Source organism: Loxodonta africana, chromosome 19 (genome assembly GCF_030014295.1).
Source record: "Loxodonta africana isolate mLoxAfr1 chromosome 19, mLoxAfr1.hap2, whole genome shotgun sequence".
NCBI classification, from domain to species: Eukaryota; Metazoa; Chordata; class Mammalia; order Proboscidea; family Elephantidae; genus Loxodonta; species Loxodonta africana.
Window position 1 is genome coordinate 20373218 of NC_087360.1, and position 21156 is coordinate 20394373.

At 46.4% G+C, this 21156-nt stretch overlaps 1 protein-coding gene across 10 annotated transcripts in view; it reads right to left on the bottom strand.

Moving 5' to 3' along the window:
- Positions 1 to 9826: 9826 nt before the first annotated feature.
- The window catches only part of GIT2 (GIT ArfGAP 2), a 58896-nt gene continuing 47566 nt past the window's right edge, over positions 9827 to 21156 (bottom strand). For 8 of the 10 annotated variants that reach the window (XM_010598898.3, XM_010598895.3, XM_023559407.2 and 5 more), the window contains 4 exons: positions 21069 to 21151; positions 20032 to 20220; positions 13569 to 13632; positions 9827 to 13105 (listed from right to left, as the gene is read on the bottom strand). In XM_010598898.3, the coding sequence (XP_010597200.1) occupies positions 12893 to 13105; positions 13569 to 13632; positions 20032 to 20220; positions 21069 to 21151 (549 nt within the window). In that variant the 3' untranslated portion in view covers positions 9827 to 12892. Of the gene's footprint in view, positions 13106 to 13568; positions 13633 to 20031; positions 20221 to 21068; positions 21152 to 21156 lie in introns of those variants that run through there. The other 2 variants (XM_023559408.2, XR_010318595.1) reach the window with 2 other exon arrangements.

Here is a 21156-nt window from a genome sequence, read left to right on the forward strand (position 1 = left end):
TCCCAAGTTTTTCTTTTCAATGGCGTTAGTTTTATGTATTTAGGGGGTCTGTTTTTGGGTGTGTAGATATTTATTATGGTTATGTCTTCTTGGTGGATTGTCCCTTTAATTATTATATGATGCCCCTCATCTCTTATGATGGAGTTTGATTTAAAGTCAATTTTATCAGATACTAATATTGTCACTCCTGCTCTTTTTTGGTTACTGTTTGCATGGTATTTTTCCATCCTTTGATTTTTAACCTGTTTATGTCTTTGTGTCTAAAGTGTGTCTCTTGTAGGCAACATATTGATGGGTCATTTTTTTTAATACATTTTGCGACTCTTTGTCTCTTGATTGGTGTATTTAAACCATTTACATTCAATGTGATTATCAATAGATATTAATTTAATGTCATTTTGTTAGCTTTTTGTTGTGGTATTGACGTTTTCTTTGTTTCACTTAATTTTCTGTGCTGAGTTTTTTGCTTATATATTTATTTCCCTCATTGTTGTTCATTTTGTGTTTATAGAGCCTTTATGGTTTCCTTCAGTATGGTAAGTAGATTTATTAACTTTCTTTGTGGTTACTCTGACATTTACCTTTATCTTCCTAAGTTTAAGACAGTCTGTTATGTCTTGATACTGCCATGACTTTCTCTCCATATGGAAGTTCTGTCTACACCATTTATTCCCCTTTTGTTTTGAAGTTGTTGTTGCTTACAGATTGACATCTCTGCTTCCCTGTTTTTTGTTCTGTGGCTTTATTTTACTTTTGCAATTTCTCTATCTGGGTTGACATCTTGATGACGCCATCAGGTGGCTTACTCTCAGGTTGTTGTTTGATGTTATTGGTTCTCTACCTGAAGGATGCCCTTTAAAATTGTAAGGATGGTCTGGTTTTCATAAATTTCACTAATTTCTGTTTATCTGAGAATATCCTAATTTTGCCATCATATTTGAGAGACAGTTTTGCTAGGTATATGATTCTTGGTTGGCAAATTTTTTCTTCCAGGGTTTTATACAGGTCATCCCATTGCCTCCTTGCCTGCGTGGTTTCTGCTGAGGAAGCTGAACTTAGTCTTATTGGAGTCCCTTTGTAGGTGATATTTTGTTTTCCCTGAAGTGTTCTCAAAATTCTCTTATCTTTGGACTTGCAGAGTTTGATTATCATATGTCTTAATAACTTTGTTTTGGAGTCTATCCTGTATGGGGTTCTTTGAGAGTCTTGGATAGGAATCTCATCTTTCATAATATTGGGAAAGTTTTCTTCCAACAGATCTTCAAAAATTCTGTTTTTTTTTGGTCCTATTCTGGGATTCCAATCATGCATAAATTATTTCTCATCATAGTGTCCCATATAACTCTTAGGTTTTCTTCATTTTTTTCTGCTTTGTCCTCTATTTCACTAATTCTTTCTTTCATTGTTTCAATGCTACTTCTCTGTCCTTCGACTGAGCTATCTATTTCTGGTATTTTATTGTTAATTTTCTGGATTTTTAGTTGCTGTTTTTGTATGATTTGTAATTGCCTCTTAAATTTGTCCCTTTGTTCTTGCATTGTTTTCCTGAATTATCCTAGGGTTTGGTCTGTGTTTTGCATGGTCCCTTTGAGGACCCTATATAGGCCTTTGGAATCCCTCATCAGGCAGTTCCTTACTGTCTCTTCCTCAGGAGGGTTTGTGAACTATCCTAGGGTTTGGTCTGTGTTTTGCGTGGTCCCTTTGAGGACCCTGTATAGGCCTTTGGAGTCCCTCATCAGGCAGTCCCTTACCATCTCTTCCTCAGGAGGGTTTCTGAACTATCCTAGGGTTTGGTCTGTGTTTTGCGTGGTCCCTTTGAGGACCCTGTATACGCCTTTGGAGTCCCTCATCAGGTGGTCCCTTACCATCGCTTCCTCAGGAGGGTTTGTGAACTATCCTAGAGTTTGGTCTGTGTTTTGCGTGGTCCCTTTGAGGACCCTGTATACGCCTTTGGAATCCCTCATCAGGCGGTCCCTTACCATCGCTTCCTCAGGAGGGTTTGTGAACTATCCTAGGGTTTGGTCTGTGTTTTGCGTGGTCCCTTTGAGGGCCCTGTATACGCCTTTGGAGTCCCTCATCAGGTGGTCCCTTACCATCGCTTCCTCAGGAGGGTTTGTGAACTATCCTAGGGTTTGGTCTGTGTTTTGCGTGGTCCCTTTGAGGACCCTGTATACGCCTTTGGATCCCTCATCAGGCGGCCCCTTACCACCTCTTCCTCAGGAGGGTTTGTGCCCCTTTAGTTTGGTCACTTGGTTGAGCCACCTTGTCTTGTTTCTTTATATGATTTGATATTTTTTGCTGTCTCCGAGGCAATAAGGTGTCATTTACTTACAAATTTTTGTTTTGTTCTGTCAGCCGTACTTCGGTGGATGCTCATTTGGTGGCATGGGGGTGTTCTCTACCTGCTCTCAGGTGGACAGGGCAGCATCAGGGAGGGGGAGCCCTTATTGCTGTTCACGGTATGTGTGAGATGGCTGAGGGTGTGCTGGGTGGGTGCTAGCCAGGGGTACGGGAATGCTTACAGTTGCTCGCTGTGTGGGTGGGTGGCAGGCAAGGAGCAGGACAGGTGGCCAGGGGTCACGAAGGTACTCTCTCCAGCTGGGGAGGGGCAGGGTGAGTAGCTGGGAAGGGGAGGGGAGAGAAAAACAACAAAAAAAAGGGAGGGGTGTTGTTTACTGCTCTGTGTTTGCCATCTACCCTACTGGTCAGGTACCACTGCAGGAGAGTTGTCCTGTCTCTGGGTCCTGATTTCCTCCCTGCTTTGCATACACTGGGATCCCTGAAGCTCTCATCTGTCTTCCCATACTTTCCCTCCTTGGCTCTAGCTCATGGCCTGATTACCTTGTTTCACTCCAGGTATGTCTATGCAGTTTCTCTGTCTCTTTCTTGGCTTGGTCTGAGTTTTGCCTGATTTCCTTCCTGATCTCTTGAAGAGCTCTGTATATTAATCTTTTGAATTCTACCTCTGGTAATTCCAAGACCTTCTCTTCCTCCAGGAGGTTTCCTGGTTCTTTGTTTTGGCCAATTGCTGGAGCCATCATGATCTGCCTCTTCATGTGATTTGATATTGACTGTTGTTTCTGAGCCATCCATAAGTTATTATATTTACGTTTGCTTACTGTATCTTGGCTTTTTGTTTTGCTCTGATATGCCCAAATAGGTTGGGTGTGTAAGCTACTTTGGTTAGCAGTGTCTTTGAAATTCTCACATCCTGTTGCCAGGTGGTTAGAGCTGCTATAGGTGTGTGAGCCCAGGATTCCGTTTACTTTTCTTGTGTGGATTCAGCTCCGGTGTCCAGGTCGTCAGTCACTGAGTGTGTGGTGCCGGCTCTCACCTACAGTCCTAGATGGGCAGGGTTATGCATGGGTGATTGGAGCAGGCACCAATATCTGGCTGCAGTAGGGGGTTATGTGCTTTGCAAGGTAGGGGGCTGATGGCTGCCGCTGAGTGCCTAGGTAGAAGGTGTGTCCTTGTCCCCTAGATTGGGTAGGTGGGTGAGTTTTGCAGCCACACTTTGGGCACCCAATGTTGTTGGCTGTAAAGATTGGGAGGCACCACTTATTCTCAAACGCTATCGTGGGTGGCTAGGTGGAATGGGTGAAGCCGCCAGTCCTCAGACCCCTGATGTGGGTGGGTGAGGACCCGGCTTAATAGGCAGGGCAGTGTCAAATGTCACAAATCTGCTACTTCCCTTTAGCTGTTGCAGTTGAAAATAGGCTTCAGATATATATCCTGTTGTACTACGCTAATGAGGGCCTACGCTGTTGAATGGGGCCCATACAGGTCTAGGCAGGGATGAAAGGCATTCAAAGTCCTTGGACCCCTTATGCCTGTGTCTTGGCAAAGGGGCGGTGCCTGCCCTGAGTTCCTGGCTTAGGGGGCGTGATGATTTTTTAAAGCCAAGAGACTGGTTTGGGTGTGGTTAGTCCTGAGTACCCAGCTTAGGGGAGTTGGCGGTTTTTTTTGTTGCTTTTTCTCTAAAGCCAGGAGACTGATTTGGATACAGGTCCTATTTCTGGCTTAAGGGGTGTGGCAATTGTTGAATATTGCTGGGCTGGTATCAGTGCAGAGTGGGGAGGGAGTACGTGAGCGGAAAAGAGGCACTTCTCCCCTAAGAAAGTCCTGAAGGGGGAAGGGTTATTTTGATCCCGCATGGTAGGTTAGACGCTTGCACTTAACTTTCGCAGATCCAGCGTCACTCCCCCCTGGCTCCAGAGGCTTGTGCAGACTCTCTGCTGCACGGACTGTCCCGACATGGTAAAATGTGTCTCGAGCGCTACTGCTTAGCTCAGTCCATGTGCACCAGCTCACCAGGTGCCAGCTAGCTCAAGTCTGGCACTTCTTCACTGCTTCTGAACTGTCTCTCCCTCCCCCTAAGGAGTCAGTCCTACTCCTCAACTTTGTCTTTGATGTTCAGGGCTCCTAGATTGTCATATATAATCGATTCACTTTTTTTTTTTTTTAATCTTTGTTGTAAGAGGGACCACAAGAAACGTCTGAGTATTCTGCCATCTTGGCCCTGCCTCAGTTTGTCTCTCTTATTGGGAGTTCTGTGATGTTGTCTTCCTATGCTCCTCACCAGGGTTGCTGCTAGGTTTGTCTCAAAATGGCCCTGGACTGGCTGGCAGGACACCTCTACTCCATATCTCTCCCTGTTTGCTGCTGTCATTCAGTTTTTTTTTCCAACTGGTGTTTGATCTAATGCTTTATACTTTCATTTGATGCTCAGGGTTCCAGGGTTATCTGTATCTGTTACACTCTGTTTTTCAAATCTTTGCTATAGAGGGATGGTGTGGTGCCTATGACTAGGCTGTCATCTCAAATCGGTCTCTCACTCACATTTTTAATCAGAGAAATGCAGATTAAAACTACACTGAAACGTCACTACAAACCCACTTGATTGGCAAAATTAAAATGTCTTGTTGCAGCAGTGGAAACCCTGGTGGCATGGTAGTTAAGTGCTACAGCTGCTAATCAAAGGATCGGCAGTTTGAATCCGCCAGGCGCTCCTTGGAAACTCTATGGGGCAGCAGTTCTACTCTGTCCTATATGGTCGCTGAGTCGGAATCGACTCGACAGCAATGGGTTTGATCTGGTTTGGTTGCAGCAGTGTTGATTAATAAAGACATGAAACCTCGTATTCTGCTGGTGGTGATATAAATCGGTACGACCACTTTGGAAAATCATCCGACATCTTCTGGAGATGCAAACACTCTATGACCCAGTATCAACCCTAGGTATGTACCCTACCGAAATGCAGTCATGTATGTACCCACAGACATGTCATGGATTGAGCTGTGTCCCCCCAAAATGTGTCAACTTGGTTAGGCCATGATTCCCAGTATTGTGTGTTGTCCCCCATTTTGTGATTGTAATTTTCTGCTAAAGGGGATTAGGGTGTAACTGTAACACCCTTACCCAGGTTACATTCCTGATTCAACCTAAAGGGAGTTTCCTTGGGTTGTGGCCTGCACCACCTTTTCTCTCTCAAGAGATAAAAAGGAAAGGGAAGTAAACAGAGAGGGAGGACCTCATACCACCAAGAAAGCAGTGCCAGGAGCGGAGTGTGTCCTTTGGACCCGGGTCCCTGCACCTGAGAAGCTCCTTGACCAGGGGGAAGATTGAGGACAAGGACCTTCCTCCAGAGTTGAAAGAGAAAGCCTTCCTCTGGAGCCAGTGCCCTGATTTTGGACTTCTAGCCTACTAGACTGTGAGCAAATAAATTTTTCTTTGTTAAAGCCATCCACTTGTGGTATTTGTTATAGCAGCACTAGATGACTACGACAAGACACATGTAATAATTCTCACATAGCAGCTTTATTCATAAGGGCCAAAAGCTACTATGAGCTCAAATGTCAGTAACATACTAGATATATCAACTGAGGTGTATTCATTCAATAAATACTACACAGCATGAAAAATGAAGTAGCTGGAGCTACACCCATGGACCTAGGTGAGTGACTCTCACAAAGTGGAGGGAAAGAAACAAGCTATAAGATCAGTAGTATTCCACTTACATGTTCAAAAACAGGCACAACGAAGCTGTTGCTTAGGGATGCACACACTAGCGCTCAACTAAAAGCATGGGAACGATACCGCTAAAGTCCAGGGGACGGAGGAGCCCATGGGGACCTACAGGGGAAAGGCAGTGTTCTTGGCCTGGGTGGCGGCTACACAGGAACCCACTTCATAATTCTACACGGATATGTTAAACACACTTCTGTATCTGTATTTCACAGTAAAAGACAGGGAGGGCCAAAGAAAAGAATGAGGCTCTGGCCCAAGCTGGCCCTGGTTCTAGTGTGGACACCCTACCACTTAGTGGCTGGGGGACCCTTCTCTGGGCCTAGTTTATCTGTGAAATGTAGAGAACAGAGATGTGAAGACGTGAGGAATGCAGAAAGCACGGAGCTCACACACACACACACGAACACACCCGCAAAAACCACATCAGTTGTCGAGTTGACTGACTCACAGCAACCCCCTGCGTGTCAGAGTAGAACGTGCTACACAGGGTTTTCAGTGGCTGATTTTTGGAAGCAGATCGCCAGGTCTTTCTTCAAGGGACCTCTGGGTGGACTTGAACCACTAACCTTTTGATTAGTAGCCAAGTGTGTTAGCCATTTGTGCCACCAGGGACTCTTATGAAGCTCACAGGGACCTGTTATTCCTAGCCGAGAGGATACTCTTCTCCCAGGAAACACACTGTGGTAGAGGAGACCATGTCTACCATTGGGCTTGGGCACAATTTTCATCTTGCTTTAATGAGAAGCAGGTCAGACTCAGGCTAGACTCTTCATTTTTTGGCTCGGAGTCAGAGGCTCTCTTCCAGCCACACTGGGAGAGGTCGCCCTCAACCCTGAGATGGGGCGGACAGCCCATCTCAGTTCTTAAAGGGGCCTTCCTGCTTCCCAGCATGGGGCTGCTCACCCTGGACAGCTGGCTCGGGCAAGTCAGCATGCCCTGTGGAACCTGGAGGTCCTGTAATCATGCACACGGTTGAACTGGGCAGTGTCCTACCATACAGATCAGAGTCTTGAGCAGCATTTACTGAATATCTCAATTTGAAACAAACAGAAAAGATGAGAAATACTTGTGGCAAAAATAAGAAATTGAAAGACAAAACAAGAGACTGGCCACCCAGGCTCTATTCCGATAAGCCTTCCCACCAGGCGGGCAGAGGACCACACAGCAACAACCCCAGGCCTGGGCTGGGCAGAGCTGAGGGCCCTGGCCCCCATCCCTGACACTCCCACTGCACCTCTGACAAGGCTGCTGCCATTCCTCACCCCTTCTGGTTCCAGAAGGCCTGTCCTTGTCACCTTCTTCCAGCCCTCCTCATCCTGGGAGGGAGGGCCCACCTCTGCCAGCAGGTCCCGCTGGTGAAGAGCACAGGCTGTGTGCTTTGACTTACTCCACCACCGACTGTGGGCTCTAGGGCCAAGCCTCAGTTTCCTTATCTGCAAAATGGACAGTTTCAATTCCTGCTTTACGAGATTGTCTTGACAATTAACTAGAAAATGTATAGAGCACCTAGCACAGTGGCTACACATAGTGAATGCTATTATGAACTCCGTCCCTCTGGTCTGAATGAAGTAGGTTGGGGTGGGGAAATACTGAAGGGTGAGATCTTGAGAAGGGAAGGAGAAGGCTGGCAGAGGGAAGTGGAGAGCAAATAGCTGTACAAGGGGAGGGCTGAGAGGCCAATCTTAGCCTTGGCAGAGAGAAATTACAAGATTAAGATTTCAAAACTCCTACCTGTCCCTAAGGTGTGCAGGGGCTCATGAAGAAAGCGAGACCTGGGAGAGATGAAGTGTACAGGACTAAGCCAAGAGAAAAGGCCAAGGCCATGTGACTGGCAATAACTTGGGAGTTCTGACAGGGAAGGGAGGTGAAGCCGGGGCCACCCCAGGGGACGGCAAGATGCAGAGACGTAGAAGAGGCATGAGGCCTGAGAGGCTGGAAAGGGAATTGTGTGGGAAAGATGAGTGCCAAGAAGGACCGGTGTTGCGAAGAATGGGAAGAGATTCTGGAGGAGACACTGGGGTCGTAGGAAAGAAGTGGAAGGCTGAGAAGTTCTGAGCAGGTTTAGGCAGTTTGGGGACCTGGGAAGAGAAAATGGTCAGAGAAGCTGTGCCAAGAGCCTGGGTGTAAGAAGATGGGGGGAGATGGGATAAGAGGGAGCGCCCTTGCCATACTGCTCCTTATGTCCAGTGGTCCCTTCCTTAGGGGACCTCCGGGCCTGGCTTTGTTTTGAGTATACACACCAGTCTGTGAAGTGGCTAGAAAATAGCACAGGGCAGGATGAGGGAATCTTACCTTGTATGGCTCTGGCCGCTGGGCCGCTGGCAGAGGCAGGGACCACCTGAGTCTGTCTCCTCTACCCGGAGTCTGGGCAGTGGGTTACTCCTGAGACCATGAGGAGCCTTCCCTGTGGCGAGGCAGCCATCTGCGCAGCATGAGGTGGAAAACACGACACAGGCACTGCCTGCTGGTGCTTGGGAGCCTGTGGACAGGAGCTCAGGCTGTCCTTCCTGTGGTCACTCAGCAAATACTGTGCAGGTGCAGGCACCAGGAGACTCAAGGGGAGGCTTAAGGGGCCTGCAGTCTTTGGGGGACACAGACCCTGATAGGGCTGCAAAAGTCATTTATTTCCATAGTCTCACATTGCCCACCTGCCCCTCTTAGAACTAGAGCTTCGGGGGTCCTATGCCAGAAGGGACCTCAGCCCACCTCAGTGCGGATGGCGTGGTAGCTCCCCCTCCACACGAAGAGGTGACATCCTCTCTGGGATTGTCAGTCACGAGCACTGCTGGGGTTGTGAAAACACAACTTGGCTGTTTCCAAGAGAAGTAAGACAAACTAGACACACAATAGCTAACATATTCTGAGCATGTCAAAGAGGCCTTTCTCCCTCCCCTCTGATGTGAGACTTAACCTCCCCATGTGGAAGTTTCCCCATCTGTGAAATGGGAATAACAACTACTCCATAGGGTTGTGGTGAGGATTAAATGAGCTAATACAGGTAAAGTGTTTAGCACAGTGCTTGGCACAGAGTAAACAGTTGATAAATGTTGGCTGTAATAATAATAATTATATATTATAAAAACACGTTTAGAGCAGAAGGCAATGAGCCCTGTGGTGAGAGGCCTGCGATGGTCAAGGGCAGTGGTTCTCAAACTATGGCCTCAGGACCAGCAGCATCAGCATCACCTGGGAACTTGTAAGAAACTCAATTTCTTAGGCCGCACCTCAGACCTGCAGAGTCAGAAGCCCAGCAGCCTGTGACTCAGCAGGCCCACCTGGGGTCTGACGCTGGCTTTAAAAAATCGAACTTGTGGAGTAAATGCATCAGAAGATACATGGAACTAGTACCTTGACACAGGACTTAAGAAAGCCATTTACTAAGCACGGGGTAAGTGCGGAGGCGGCAATGGCCATTACCACTGTACAACTGACAGAGCCCCCGGGGAGGAAGCGCATCACACGCGTCTCTTAATGAAGATGGTGCTGTGTGAGGAGGAGTTTCTCAGAACTCCTACTGAGTGGCTTTGGCTCGATGGCACCTGGTAATAAAGGAAACATCAACTGACTGGCGCATAGCATTGCCAAGGAGCCCTGGTGGTGCAACAGTTAAGCACTGGGCTGCTAACCAAAAGGTTGACAGTTCGAATCTACCCAGTGGCTCTGTGAGAGAAAGACCTGGCGATCTACTTCTGGAAAGATCACAGCCTAGGAAACCCTGTGGGGTGGTTCCAGTCTGTCACGTGGGGTCACTAGGAGCTGAAAATCGACTTTACGGCACCTAACAACAACAACTGCAGCATTGCCACAGAGACACTTACAGAGCCTGTTTATTGCATACCTAGCAGGCAAATTCCAAAACAATTTTACGACGACGCTTAAAGGGTTGTACAATAATTACAGGAAGAGAATGTACAATAAAAATGAAAAATAAGTACAGAATGAGTGACATGGTAAAACACGTTTGAGTAAAAGGCATTTCATTTTTCCTATGCAGCATATTCTTTTGTAAAAAGAAGGGTTACCTTCAACCAGGACGAGGAGAGAAATCGAATCATATTGCTGGAAAGCTCACGGATGCTACTGAGGACAAAAATAGGCTAGTTCCACTCTTGGTTCTGCAATTCCCATCATTTAGGAGGTTGTGTAACAGCTCCCGGGTTGTGCGCTCCTAGTTCCAATTTTATAAAATGCTGTATTTGCTCTTTGGGCCCAATTCATTGTTCTTTGGCAAATAAGAACTATTTGCATCTCCACAGCAGAGGATGATTTCAGTTAAAGAACCTCCGGGGTGTAGGGCTGTGCCGCCCGCGAGAGCCAGTTTCATAAAGTGCGCCTCTGTCCCCTCAGCTTCCGGGGGGGAGGGGTATTTGAGAATAAAGGGTAAAAATGACTTACAGGACACAGACATTAGTGCAAGGCTCTGGGATCCATGTGCAAACGGTGGCCTTCTACAACAAGCGGTCAGAAAAGGTGCGATTTGCCCCCAGGACTGCAGAGCCCCTGGCACACAATCTCAGGTCAGGCTATGGAAGCGTGAGGGCACTTAACGAGACGGGCGACCTGTGGCCATGAGTGCCACTCCACCTGAGAGCTTCTTTCCCGAGGTGGCCCTGTGAGTTACCAGAGCAAGCTCCTCCGGGGTATTCTTACAACTACACGTGCGTCCCTGATCCCCACATTCCTTGGCTTTCTCTAGGGGGATAAAATCGATGTCCTGTATCGTAGGTTCAAGTGAAGACACCGCTTCACCTCTTTCAGACAATGCATCTCAAGCCTCTGAGGGTGCCGCTCCTCCCTGGTTATCCTCAGGATTGCCGCCGGGCCTTTCCTGAGGACCTGGGCAGGCGCAACAGGAGGGACAGGTGTTTACAAGAAAGAGGGGCAGCTAAGGACCCGAAGCATGCAGAAAGTGGTATCAGACGGTGCTCGAACCTTAGAAGACCTCTTCTCGAAGGCAGTTCTAACTGCAGTTTCACCTCAGCACCTGGCAACCGTGTGGCACTTATGGCTGTGCAGACAAACAAGTGGGATGAGTCTTTTGGAGACTCAAACCCTTTTTCCCAAGCTACTCACAGTGGAGCAAGACCCAACAAAAGCGCCCACACACCGTGACTTGGTAAACCAACCACCACTGTGGTACTATTTTCATGACAGCATACGGTCAAGCTATAAAGTTTATCATGAATCAAATGGGTTCTGTGAAAATAGAGACAACTCGTACTCTGATTATTTGGACTTCTTCACATGCGTGCATGACCATTGCGGGGCAGAGGGGTATGGTTAAAAAGAGGACTAGCAGCAACTGGACAGGGTAGGGCAGCTACGTTACAGGTAAGGCTCAGAAACTAAACCAGGTGTGACAGGGGAAGCCACTCTCCCTGTAGATGTCTTGGGGCTGAGGCTGTGAGCTGGCAGCCTAGAGGCCATGGCTCCCCACACCGGTTCTATTAAAACATTTGGATTAGTTGCCAACTTTAAAGATGGAGAGATGGCACGAAAACATCCAGATTTCAGGTATCTCCTGAAAAAACAAAGCTCTGGCAACCCCAGGCCCGCACTGCTGCAGGGCTCGCCAGCTGTCTCTCCTCCATCACCTGCACTTCCGCCTGGCCCCTCCAGTCTAGGTGCTCAAAACTGCTGCACTGACTGGGGATAGGAATAGGTGGAACATTCAGAATAAGAAACGTTGTTTTAGTAATTTAAAAAACCATTTCGGCACATTCCAGAACTTAAACCTGGTCATCAGCCAGAGCACACTCCCTAAGAAAGTTCTGAAAATTGATGTCTAATTTTTAAGTACCAGTCAGGCAACAGGGAAGAAATGAACTCAGATGACTGTATAAATCTTACCTTATAAGAAGTCCTTAAAGGTGACAAAAAAGGTGAAGTAGGTCATGCTGAGAAAGCATTAGAGGCTGAAGGAGTAACTGAATTTTGGATGCCAGGTACAATACAAGGCCAGGGAGTAGAAGACTCTCCCCCACACAATCCATGGCAGTGATAACTGGGTGGGTGGCAAAGAATTCGTTAAGGTTGTTCGGCCCATGTTCCACTCTGCCGCACGTTCTAGATAACAGGTCGGGCTGACAGTGGGAAGGCAGAGCTCTTGACCCAGAGTGACATCATGGTGGCACTCCTGTCTTGAACATGGCCAAATGGACACAATGGGGGGTGTGTGCAGATGCTTTATCTGACTCCGTGGAGACTTCAGGATGACAGCAAAATCGAAAGAGATAGAAGATCAAGTAAAAAAATTAAATTAAACAATATCTGACAGGATAGAGCAGCTAAAAGAAATAGAGCAATTCATTGTTTCCTTCCAAGAGAGATTGTTACATCATTTTAGAAAGTGGCAAAGTCCTTCTCCACATACCTGCTCGGAGATACCCCAAATGCAGAGACTTTGCAGTAGGTGGGAAAACTCACTTATTGCACAATGCTTGGCAGGGAACAGATAATGATGATTTTTTTTTTTTTTTAAACTCTTTCAAGAAAATGTTTTCCTAAAAACCTCGTTTATAGTTTTAACCATAGGCAGGGAGCTTTAAGGGGTGACAAATCCTAACAGACTCTGAACATTGAAGCTATGCTTTTGGATGTAGATGCTCATTAACTTGACAGTCACTGAAGACACAACAGAAAATCAGAAACGAGACTGGCAAACAGGCACAAAATAAGGCAAGTGGGTTAAATTAATAGTCGAAAATTTGTTAGAAAACATGCAAAAATAATACTGAGCTTTCTTTTAAAAAGTTTTCAATGGTCATTAAATGTTTGTTTTTGTAAAAATCTGAAAAGGTCCGTGTCTAAATTTGAAATCGGACTTTAAAAAGCCTAGAAAATACAAGGGACGACGCTCCGCTCTTCAGTTGTTGTTCTCTTTGGTGGTGATGGTGACCAGCTGCTTGGCGGCCTTGGCGATGTCGTAGGCGCACTGGATGACCTGCTGAGTGACCAGCTGAATGTCCGTGGGGGAGCCAGGGTCCCCAGGGAGGGTCTTCCTGCACTCAGACTGCAGGCGGTAGGCACTGGATGTCAGTAAACGGAGGGAAGTCCTCACCAAGTCGGACTTGGGTTTCTAAGGAGAGAAGCACAGCTGTTGGCCGTCAACTAGAGAGAGGGTAGACACCCAAGAACAAGGGACAAGCGTTCTTCTGAAAACAACTCAGCGTGCTCCATACAGTGAAAGGCAGTTTTGTCATGCACTTTTTCTACGGGAAGCCTTGCAATCTACCCGGCAAGAAGTACTGAAAAGTTCTGACTCAAAAGATCACACAGCATGCAGTGTAAATTTTAGTACTATGTGCTATTAATATTTTGAAAATTATTAATTCACTTGGGTAAATTATTCCAGATAAAATTTCATCTTATTAATGTTCTGTCTTTACCTCATCTTACTAAAACCAATACTCTTGTAGAACAACTATATGACTGTTATTTAAAGCTCTGTGTGCTACAAAAACGTTAATATAAATGTCATAAAGACATTTCTTGCAGCTCATTTCAAAGGACTGGAACCAAGTAAGTAGAAAGAGACTTACTTTGGGGAACAATGCTGCCATTTCTGTAACCGCTACGTGTATCCTCTCTGAGCAGGGAATATAACTGCAAGAATATTGATGAGGTTATTCAGTGACAGTAAAAATAATTCAGAGACAGTACTCAGGGGCACAAGCAGCTTCCATTTCTATCCCCTTAATGAAAGGCCTGAGGCCGCGATTAGCCACCCTGGACACACTCGACCAGAAGGCACCTGGTAATAAAGCAGTTTCCCGTCCCTTCTCCCAAGTTCCGTAGCTCAGATAAAAGCCATCTGCAGGTATAAAATGCAGGCAACATACACTATTGCCTGGGTAAAGCCACAAGGCAACTTGAGCACCTCCTCAAGTTGGTAATTTATTTCTCATGTGTTTGATCTTCCTCATTTCTTGAAAGAGAAACAAACATTTCCATGCAAAAGGCCACAGAAGTTAAAAAATAACCCAAACCCCAACCACACCCGCTGCCATCGAATCAATTCTGACTCATAGCAACCCTACAGGACAGAGCAGAGCTGCCCCATAGGGTTTCCAAGGATGTAAATCTTTACATAAGCAGACTGCCACATCTTTCCCCCATGGAGCAGCTGGTGGGTTTGAACTGCCGACCTTTTGGTTTGCAGCGAGTGTCACCATTGTGCCATCAGGGGTCCTTTTTAAAAATAAAGGACTGAAAAAAACTCAGCATTATAATTGGGGCCTCTACCTTAACACCCACGTGCCATTTAGCCAATGAGCACTTCTAAATTCCTTCCATTCGAAAGCATCTGAATTGGTGGGAAATCAAAATCTTTGAGTGAGGAGAAAACACTGAAGTCTACTTCATTTACTTGTTCAGACATTTCTCTACTTTTCCTGAAGTTGCTGCTTGTTTGTAATAAAATGGCGGGGTCCCTGGGTGGCACAAATGGTTAATATGCTTAGTTGTTAACTGAAAAGTTGGAGGTCCGAACCCACCCAGAGGCAACTCGGAAGGAAGGCCTGGAGACATACTTCTGAAAAATCAGCCACTGAAAACTGTATGGAGCACAGTTCTACTCTGACACACATGAGGGGTCGCCGTGAGTCAGACCAGACTTGACAGCAACAGGTCGAGCTCAGGCAGCACCTTCCTGTTCATTGACATGCTCTCAGAAAACCAAGTGCATGATGTCTGCCCGTCCGACCCTTCTTTCCAGGCCGCCTCTTCACCTGATCTCTTAGGTGACAGCACCAGAGTGAGCGCTTAAGGAGCGCTGACCTGGTACAAGCTCTGGCTCCACAGAGAACTCACTAGATCCACCCAGCAGCCTATGAGGTTGGTATCATTAGCATGCTCGTTTTCCACATGAGGAAAAAAGGACCCTGGAGAAGCAGCCAACTTGTCCATGGTCCCACAGCTGCTAAGAGGAAGGCTGAGCTCAAGCCGTGCTGCCTGGTGCCGGAGTCTGAGCTCCTCCCTGCTATCCCACAGGCCTCTCCCGACAGGTTCGTGTCTTTCATTATAGCAAGCCTCTTTCCCCTGGTGGCTGGTGATTCTGACTTCTTAGGTGAGAAGAAATGGAAGAATCCAGGAGTCTTATTCTTACTACTGTGACAGTATGAAATGAGGTTGGTTTCCCACTCCTCGAAGGCTGGGTTTCCACCCTGAGTAGTTGCATTACAAAGTGCAGAGAGGCAGAAACAGATTGATGATGGCATTAAGTGACAGTTCTTGGCTACCACATGCCACCAAGCCTGGGTTTGTTTCTAGAAGACTGACCCATGGCCCAGGAAGCCCTATAACCAAAAAAACAAAAACGCAAACCCCTGGTGGACGAGTCGATTCTGCCCTAGAGCGTGGCTGAGTTGGATGAAGCAGCCCTACGGGAGCCTGTTTTTAGCACGTCAAGAAATACTGCTGTGAGGCAATGGAATATTACGCATCGATAAAGAACAATGATGAATCCGTGAAACATTTCATAACATGGAGGAATCTGGAAGGCATTATGCTGAGTGAAATTGGTCAGCTGCAAAAGGGCAAATATTGTATAAGACTACTATTATAAGAACCCAAGAAATAATTTAAACAAGAAGAGAATATTCTTTGATGGTTACAAGAGCAGGGAGGGAGGGAGTACAAGGGGTATTCACTAATTAGATAGTAGATAAGAACTATTTTAGGTGAAGGGAAAGACAACACACAATACAGGAGAGGTCAGCACAACTGGACTAAACCAAAAGCAAAGAAGTTTCCTGAATAAACTGAACGTTTAGAAGGCCAGTGTAGTAGCAGGGGCGAGGGTCTGGGGACCATGGTTTCAGGGGACATCTAAGTCAACTGGCATAATAAAATCTATTAAGAAAACATTCTGAATCCCACTTTGGAGAGTGGCGTCTGGGGTCTTAAATGCTAGCAAGCGGCCATCCAAGGTGCATCAATTGGTCTCAACCCACCTGGAGCAAGAAAGAATGAACAACACCAATGACACAAGGTAACTATGAGCCTAAGAGACAGAAAGGACCACATAAATCAGAGACTACATCAGCCTGAGACCGGAAGAACTAGATGGCGCCCGGCCACAACTGATGACTGCCCTGACAGGGAACACAACAGAGAACCCCTGAGGGAGCAGGAGAGCAGTGGGATGCAGACCCCAAATTCTCGTAAAAAGACCAAACTTAATGGTCTGACTTGAGACTAGAATGACCCTGGAGGTCATGGTCCCCAGACCTTCTGTTAGCCCAAGACAGGAACCATACCCAAAGCCAACTCTTCAGACAGGGACTGGACTGGATTATGGGATAGACAATGACACTGGGGAAGAATGAGCTTCTTGGATCAAGTAGACACACGAAACTATGTGGGCATCTCCTGTCTGAAGGTGAGATAAGAGGGTACAGGGGGTCAGAAGCTGTCCGAATGGGCATGAAAAGAGTGGAGGGAAGGAATGTGCTGTCTCACTAGGGGAAGAGCAGTTAGGAGTACAAACCAAGGTGTTTATGAATTTTTGTATGAGAGTCTCGCTTGATTTGTAAACTTTCACTTAAAGCACAAAAAAATTTTAAATAAATAAATTTATCCAGTAAAAAAAAAAAAAAAAAGAAATACTGCTGTAAGGGCCTCAGTCTGGCCTTACGCAAGAACCCCTGCGACCAAATTTTCCAACCTCCTCAGATACAGAACTCAATGCTGTTAGCACCTACTCTAGCACTTAGAGCCATCAAGTTAACATTTTCCCTCAGGGTTTTAAACCATGAAGTTGGTTTCTGCTTGAAGATTGTCATAAGCAATCTCTGTTCATCTTTGTGAGAAATTTAGTACCAAAACTATTTAAATTAAGATACACTACATTGTAATTAAACTGTTACATTTCAAGAGAATGGTTTTTATTATCCAAAGTGCCTTCAAGTGGGAAACCCTGACTAACCTTTTCCTCATGGCCCTGGGCTCCCTCTGGGAGCAGTTAGAACCATAGGCCAGGTACTCACAGAAATGCCTACACGTAAGGAGATATTTAACTTGCAAATACGTGGGGGCAACAACCCACCTGGTGGCACGGTCACTCAGAGAAAGGCAGCAGCCACAGCGGTCATTGTGTCATGCACGGCCATCTCCTGAACCAGCGTGCACACTTCATAGCTCACTCACTGCGGACACGTCCTTTACTGCCTACAGTGTTCATTTTTACCCAGAAATACAACCCGCCCTTTCCCCACCCTCCATGGAGAAGAAATTTCTCCTAAGACATCTCTGGAACATTTATTCAATACACACTATTTTGGGACAACCTCAACAAGCCACAAAAGGCGGCACAGGCAGGTTGATGAGAAAGTTCTCCTCTACTCTCATGGGAAGTTCACTTTTTTTTCGGGGGGAGGGAGTTTACTTTCCCAACTTCAAATCGATATCCTTCCTCAAAAAGGTCTTTGTGAATATTACGTAGTAATTCCTGGAAAGACAGAGAATGTGTGTGTCTGTGTGAGAGAGAGAGAGCAACAGAGAACGTGTATGTGTACCTGTGAGAGAGAGAGAGACAGACACAGGCAGAGAGCAAGCCAGAGGCCCAGGATATGGGGCCAGGCTGCAGGAAGGTCAGAGGCTGCAGGATGCTCGCTTGGCCCAGGGAACCAGGACCAAGCCTGAATGTGCCGGCATGGGATATGGGTCTCCTTAGGAGAAGCACGAGGGACAGATCAACGAAGGAGAGAACACGAGCAAAAGGCATGGATTTAATTACTACAATGCAGAGTTATAAATGAAAGTGACTTGGCTATGTGAACAACCAGCAATTTTAACACAGTACCAAGCAATTTATGAAATAGAAATCCTCTAGGACTGGTTTTGGTTTTAAACCAAAAGCTTAAGCTAATGATGAAAATCTCTGCATCATTCCCTCACGGTCTTAAAAAAAATATCAGATCATGAAATGTACTGAACGGGTTTGTACATCTGGGGAAAAAAAAGAGAACTTCTCAAATTGTACGAGGCACCATATTGTAATCTTTGGAGCCCGAAAAGGCCTCGGGGCAGGTATTTATTTATTCTGACAACTACCAAAGAGAGCGATACAATGTATGCACATTTTTTAGTCCGAAATACAAGCACAGCACTTCTGAAGGAGAGGAAATGTGAAGGGAGGCAGAGAGCACTAGAGAAGGAGTTATTCTTGGTACCAAGGCTGCTTGAAAGATTGTCAAAAACTGCACTTCGGAAAGCTGTGACACAGTTTGCTTTAAAGAATCAGATAATGAAGCTGAGCAAAGTAAGTGAACACCTATCACACACGAGGCATGAAAGGCCTGGGATAAAGAGGAGACTGGGGAAAGGGCGAAGTAGCTGTGCGATTTTGGGAAAGGAGGTGGAGAAAGTCGGACATTTCCTCTTTCTCTCTGAGGACCCTCCAAGGGTACACCCATGAAGATTCGCTCGTAACCTTTAATAAACACCGATTACTCCTCTCTTCTCTAGTGGGAGAAAGGACCCTGGGAGAAGCCTGAACTGCATATAAAAAAGGTAAACAGTAGAAAAAGGGGGGGGTCAGCGTGGCAGCGCCAGCGATACAGATGAGCACCCAGAAGATGCTGACGCATTGTCCTGCGGCAGAACAGAGGCAGGAGAGACTCTACGGCACCATGTTCCCTGAGTGACTTGTTTCTGCAGAGCACGATGAGGAGTTCTTCACCGAAGTCTACCGTTTGCTGACTGTCATGGATTCAACTGTGTCCCCCCTCCCCCAAAATATGTGTCCACTTGGTTAAACTGTGATTCCCAGTAGTGTGTGGCTGGCCTCCATTTCGTGATTGTAATTTTATGTTGAGAGGATTAGGGTGGGATTGTAATACCACCCTTACTCAGGTCACCTCCCTGATCCAAGGTAAAGGGAGTTTCCCTGGGGTGTGACAGCCTGCACCACCTTTTCTCTCTCAAGAGATAAAAGAAAAGGGAAGCAAGCAGAGTTGGGGACCTCATACCACCAAGAAAGCAGCACCAGGAGCAGAGTGCGCCATTTGGACACGGGGTCCCTGCGCCTGAGAAGCTCCCTGACCAGGGGAAGATTAGAACACAAGGACCTTCCTCCAGAGCTGACAGAGAGAGAAAGCCTTTCCCTGGAGCCAACGCCCTGAATTTGGACTTGTAGCCTACTAGACTGTGAGAGAATAAATTTCTCTTTGTTAAAGCCATCCACTTGTGGTATTTCTGTTATAGCAGCACTAGATGACGAAGATACTGACCTAATGAAAAGAATGAGACTCTGCTGCTGCTTCCTCAAACTCAACAGGATGGCGTGAAATGATATTTCTGCGTATGTATAAATCAGGCCAGCGTGTGACAACTAGGATGTCACCCAGAACGGCTGACAACCTACCAGAAGTTCTCAGAGAATTCACTCTCGGAGAACGAAAGGATAAAAGAGAACAAAAGCCAGTTCCCTCTTTACAGTAAGAAGTAACTCCACAGGATACGGTTCTGTTCAGAATAAACAGATTCTTCTTTCATGAGCAGAGAATGACTTGGGTGAGGATTAGGTCAACTTCTATTTTTAGTCCATTTGTTTCTTAGAAGTTTAAACACACACACACGGAAACAGGTAAGAAATCAGGTTCACCTGAGGACACCATTCATGTCAGCAAACTTCCCTAACTAAAGATCACATGGAGTAGCAGAGGCTGGAAGAAACACTACTCAAGTTTTAAGGTGGCTTCTTTTTCACTTCCATCCAGAAGTAGCAATGTCACTACCCAAAATGCTGCGATTCTATTTTAGAGGCATTTATTTCTCAGAGAACCTCTCAACAAGGTAACGATTAAAAACCCTATGTTAAAAAAAAAAAAAAAAAAACCCAAAATTTTTACAAATTTGTTCTTAAGCCTGTTGTATAAATCTGAAGTTTTTGCCTAGTAAATTGGAGGGGAAAAAAAAAAACCCTGGTTGCTAACTGAAAGAGCTTCTCTTTCACGGCAAGTACACACATTCTCCTGAAGCAGGATATCCGGTCCCCCTCACCTGTCATGTTTATTTTCTTGGGCTGCTCTCAAGAGCTCCTGGATGTTTTTGGTGATCTGCTCAGTCTTCCGGATGACATCCTCAGTGCTGGGGAGAGAGGGGCTGGGGGCTGCGTGGGGCTCTGTGGCATTTGGTGCAGCGCTGTCACCCTGCCACACCATACTCCTCTGCCTTCCCTTTCTGCTTGACCTGCGAAGAAGACAGAAGTGGCTGGATATGACAGGTGTTCCCAGCTGCTTCTCTGCTTCTACTAGCCACTTAATCTGCACTTGCGGAATGCACCAACAGGCCGCTGTCCTGGTCTCCTCTGTCCCGTCTGAGCGTCGCTCACTGGTAAGATTATTTCATCAGAGGGCAGCCCCGGCTCACACATACACAGGCCATTTCATCCTCCCGTGGGGCTAGGAATTACTAAAGTCACTCTCACAGAACGGGGGAGGGGGGGGGCGTGAGGGAAGAAATAACTGGAATGGGGAGGATGTGTCTTTATAAAGCCAACCCTAACAGGGCCAATTCCTTGGGTACAAATGCCGACTATAACTTAATGTTGACTTAAATATGAAGTGAAGGGCTCGATTTAAACAGATTACCGATACTAAGAGACATGTATAGACTTCTGGTGAAAAAAAAGGCCTCTGTGACAATGAGAGATGAGAAGATGGATGTATACACTAGGAATTTACGTCTGAATACTCTACAACCTTATGGGTCTGAAAATAGAGAAAAGGGGTGTAGGTGACGAACTGCTTCTCCTGACCAAGGCCTACTGTTGTCGTCGTTAACTGTTAGTTGCCCTCGAGTCAGTTCCAACTCATGACGACCCCACGTGTTACAGAGTAGAACTGCTCCATACGGTTTTCTTGGCTGTAGTCTTAACAGGAGCAGGTTACAAGGCCTATCTTCTCCAGTACGGCTGGGTGGGTTTGAACCACCAAACTTTAGGTTAGCAGTTGAGCACAAACTGTGCCACTTAGGCCTGCTGGGTCTCTGGTGTTTCAGAGCCCACCCTCCCCCATATGCTCTTCCTGCAGCTGTACCCCGTGTCATCGGGCTCCGTGTCATTGGGGGTGTTGTCGTAGTCACTTTCAGGGGTACTGTTCTGCTTCTCCAGCCTGGATGCCTAAA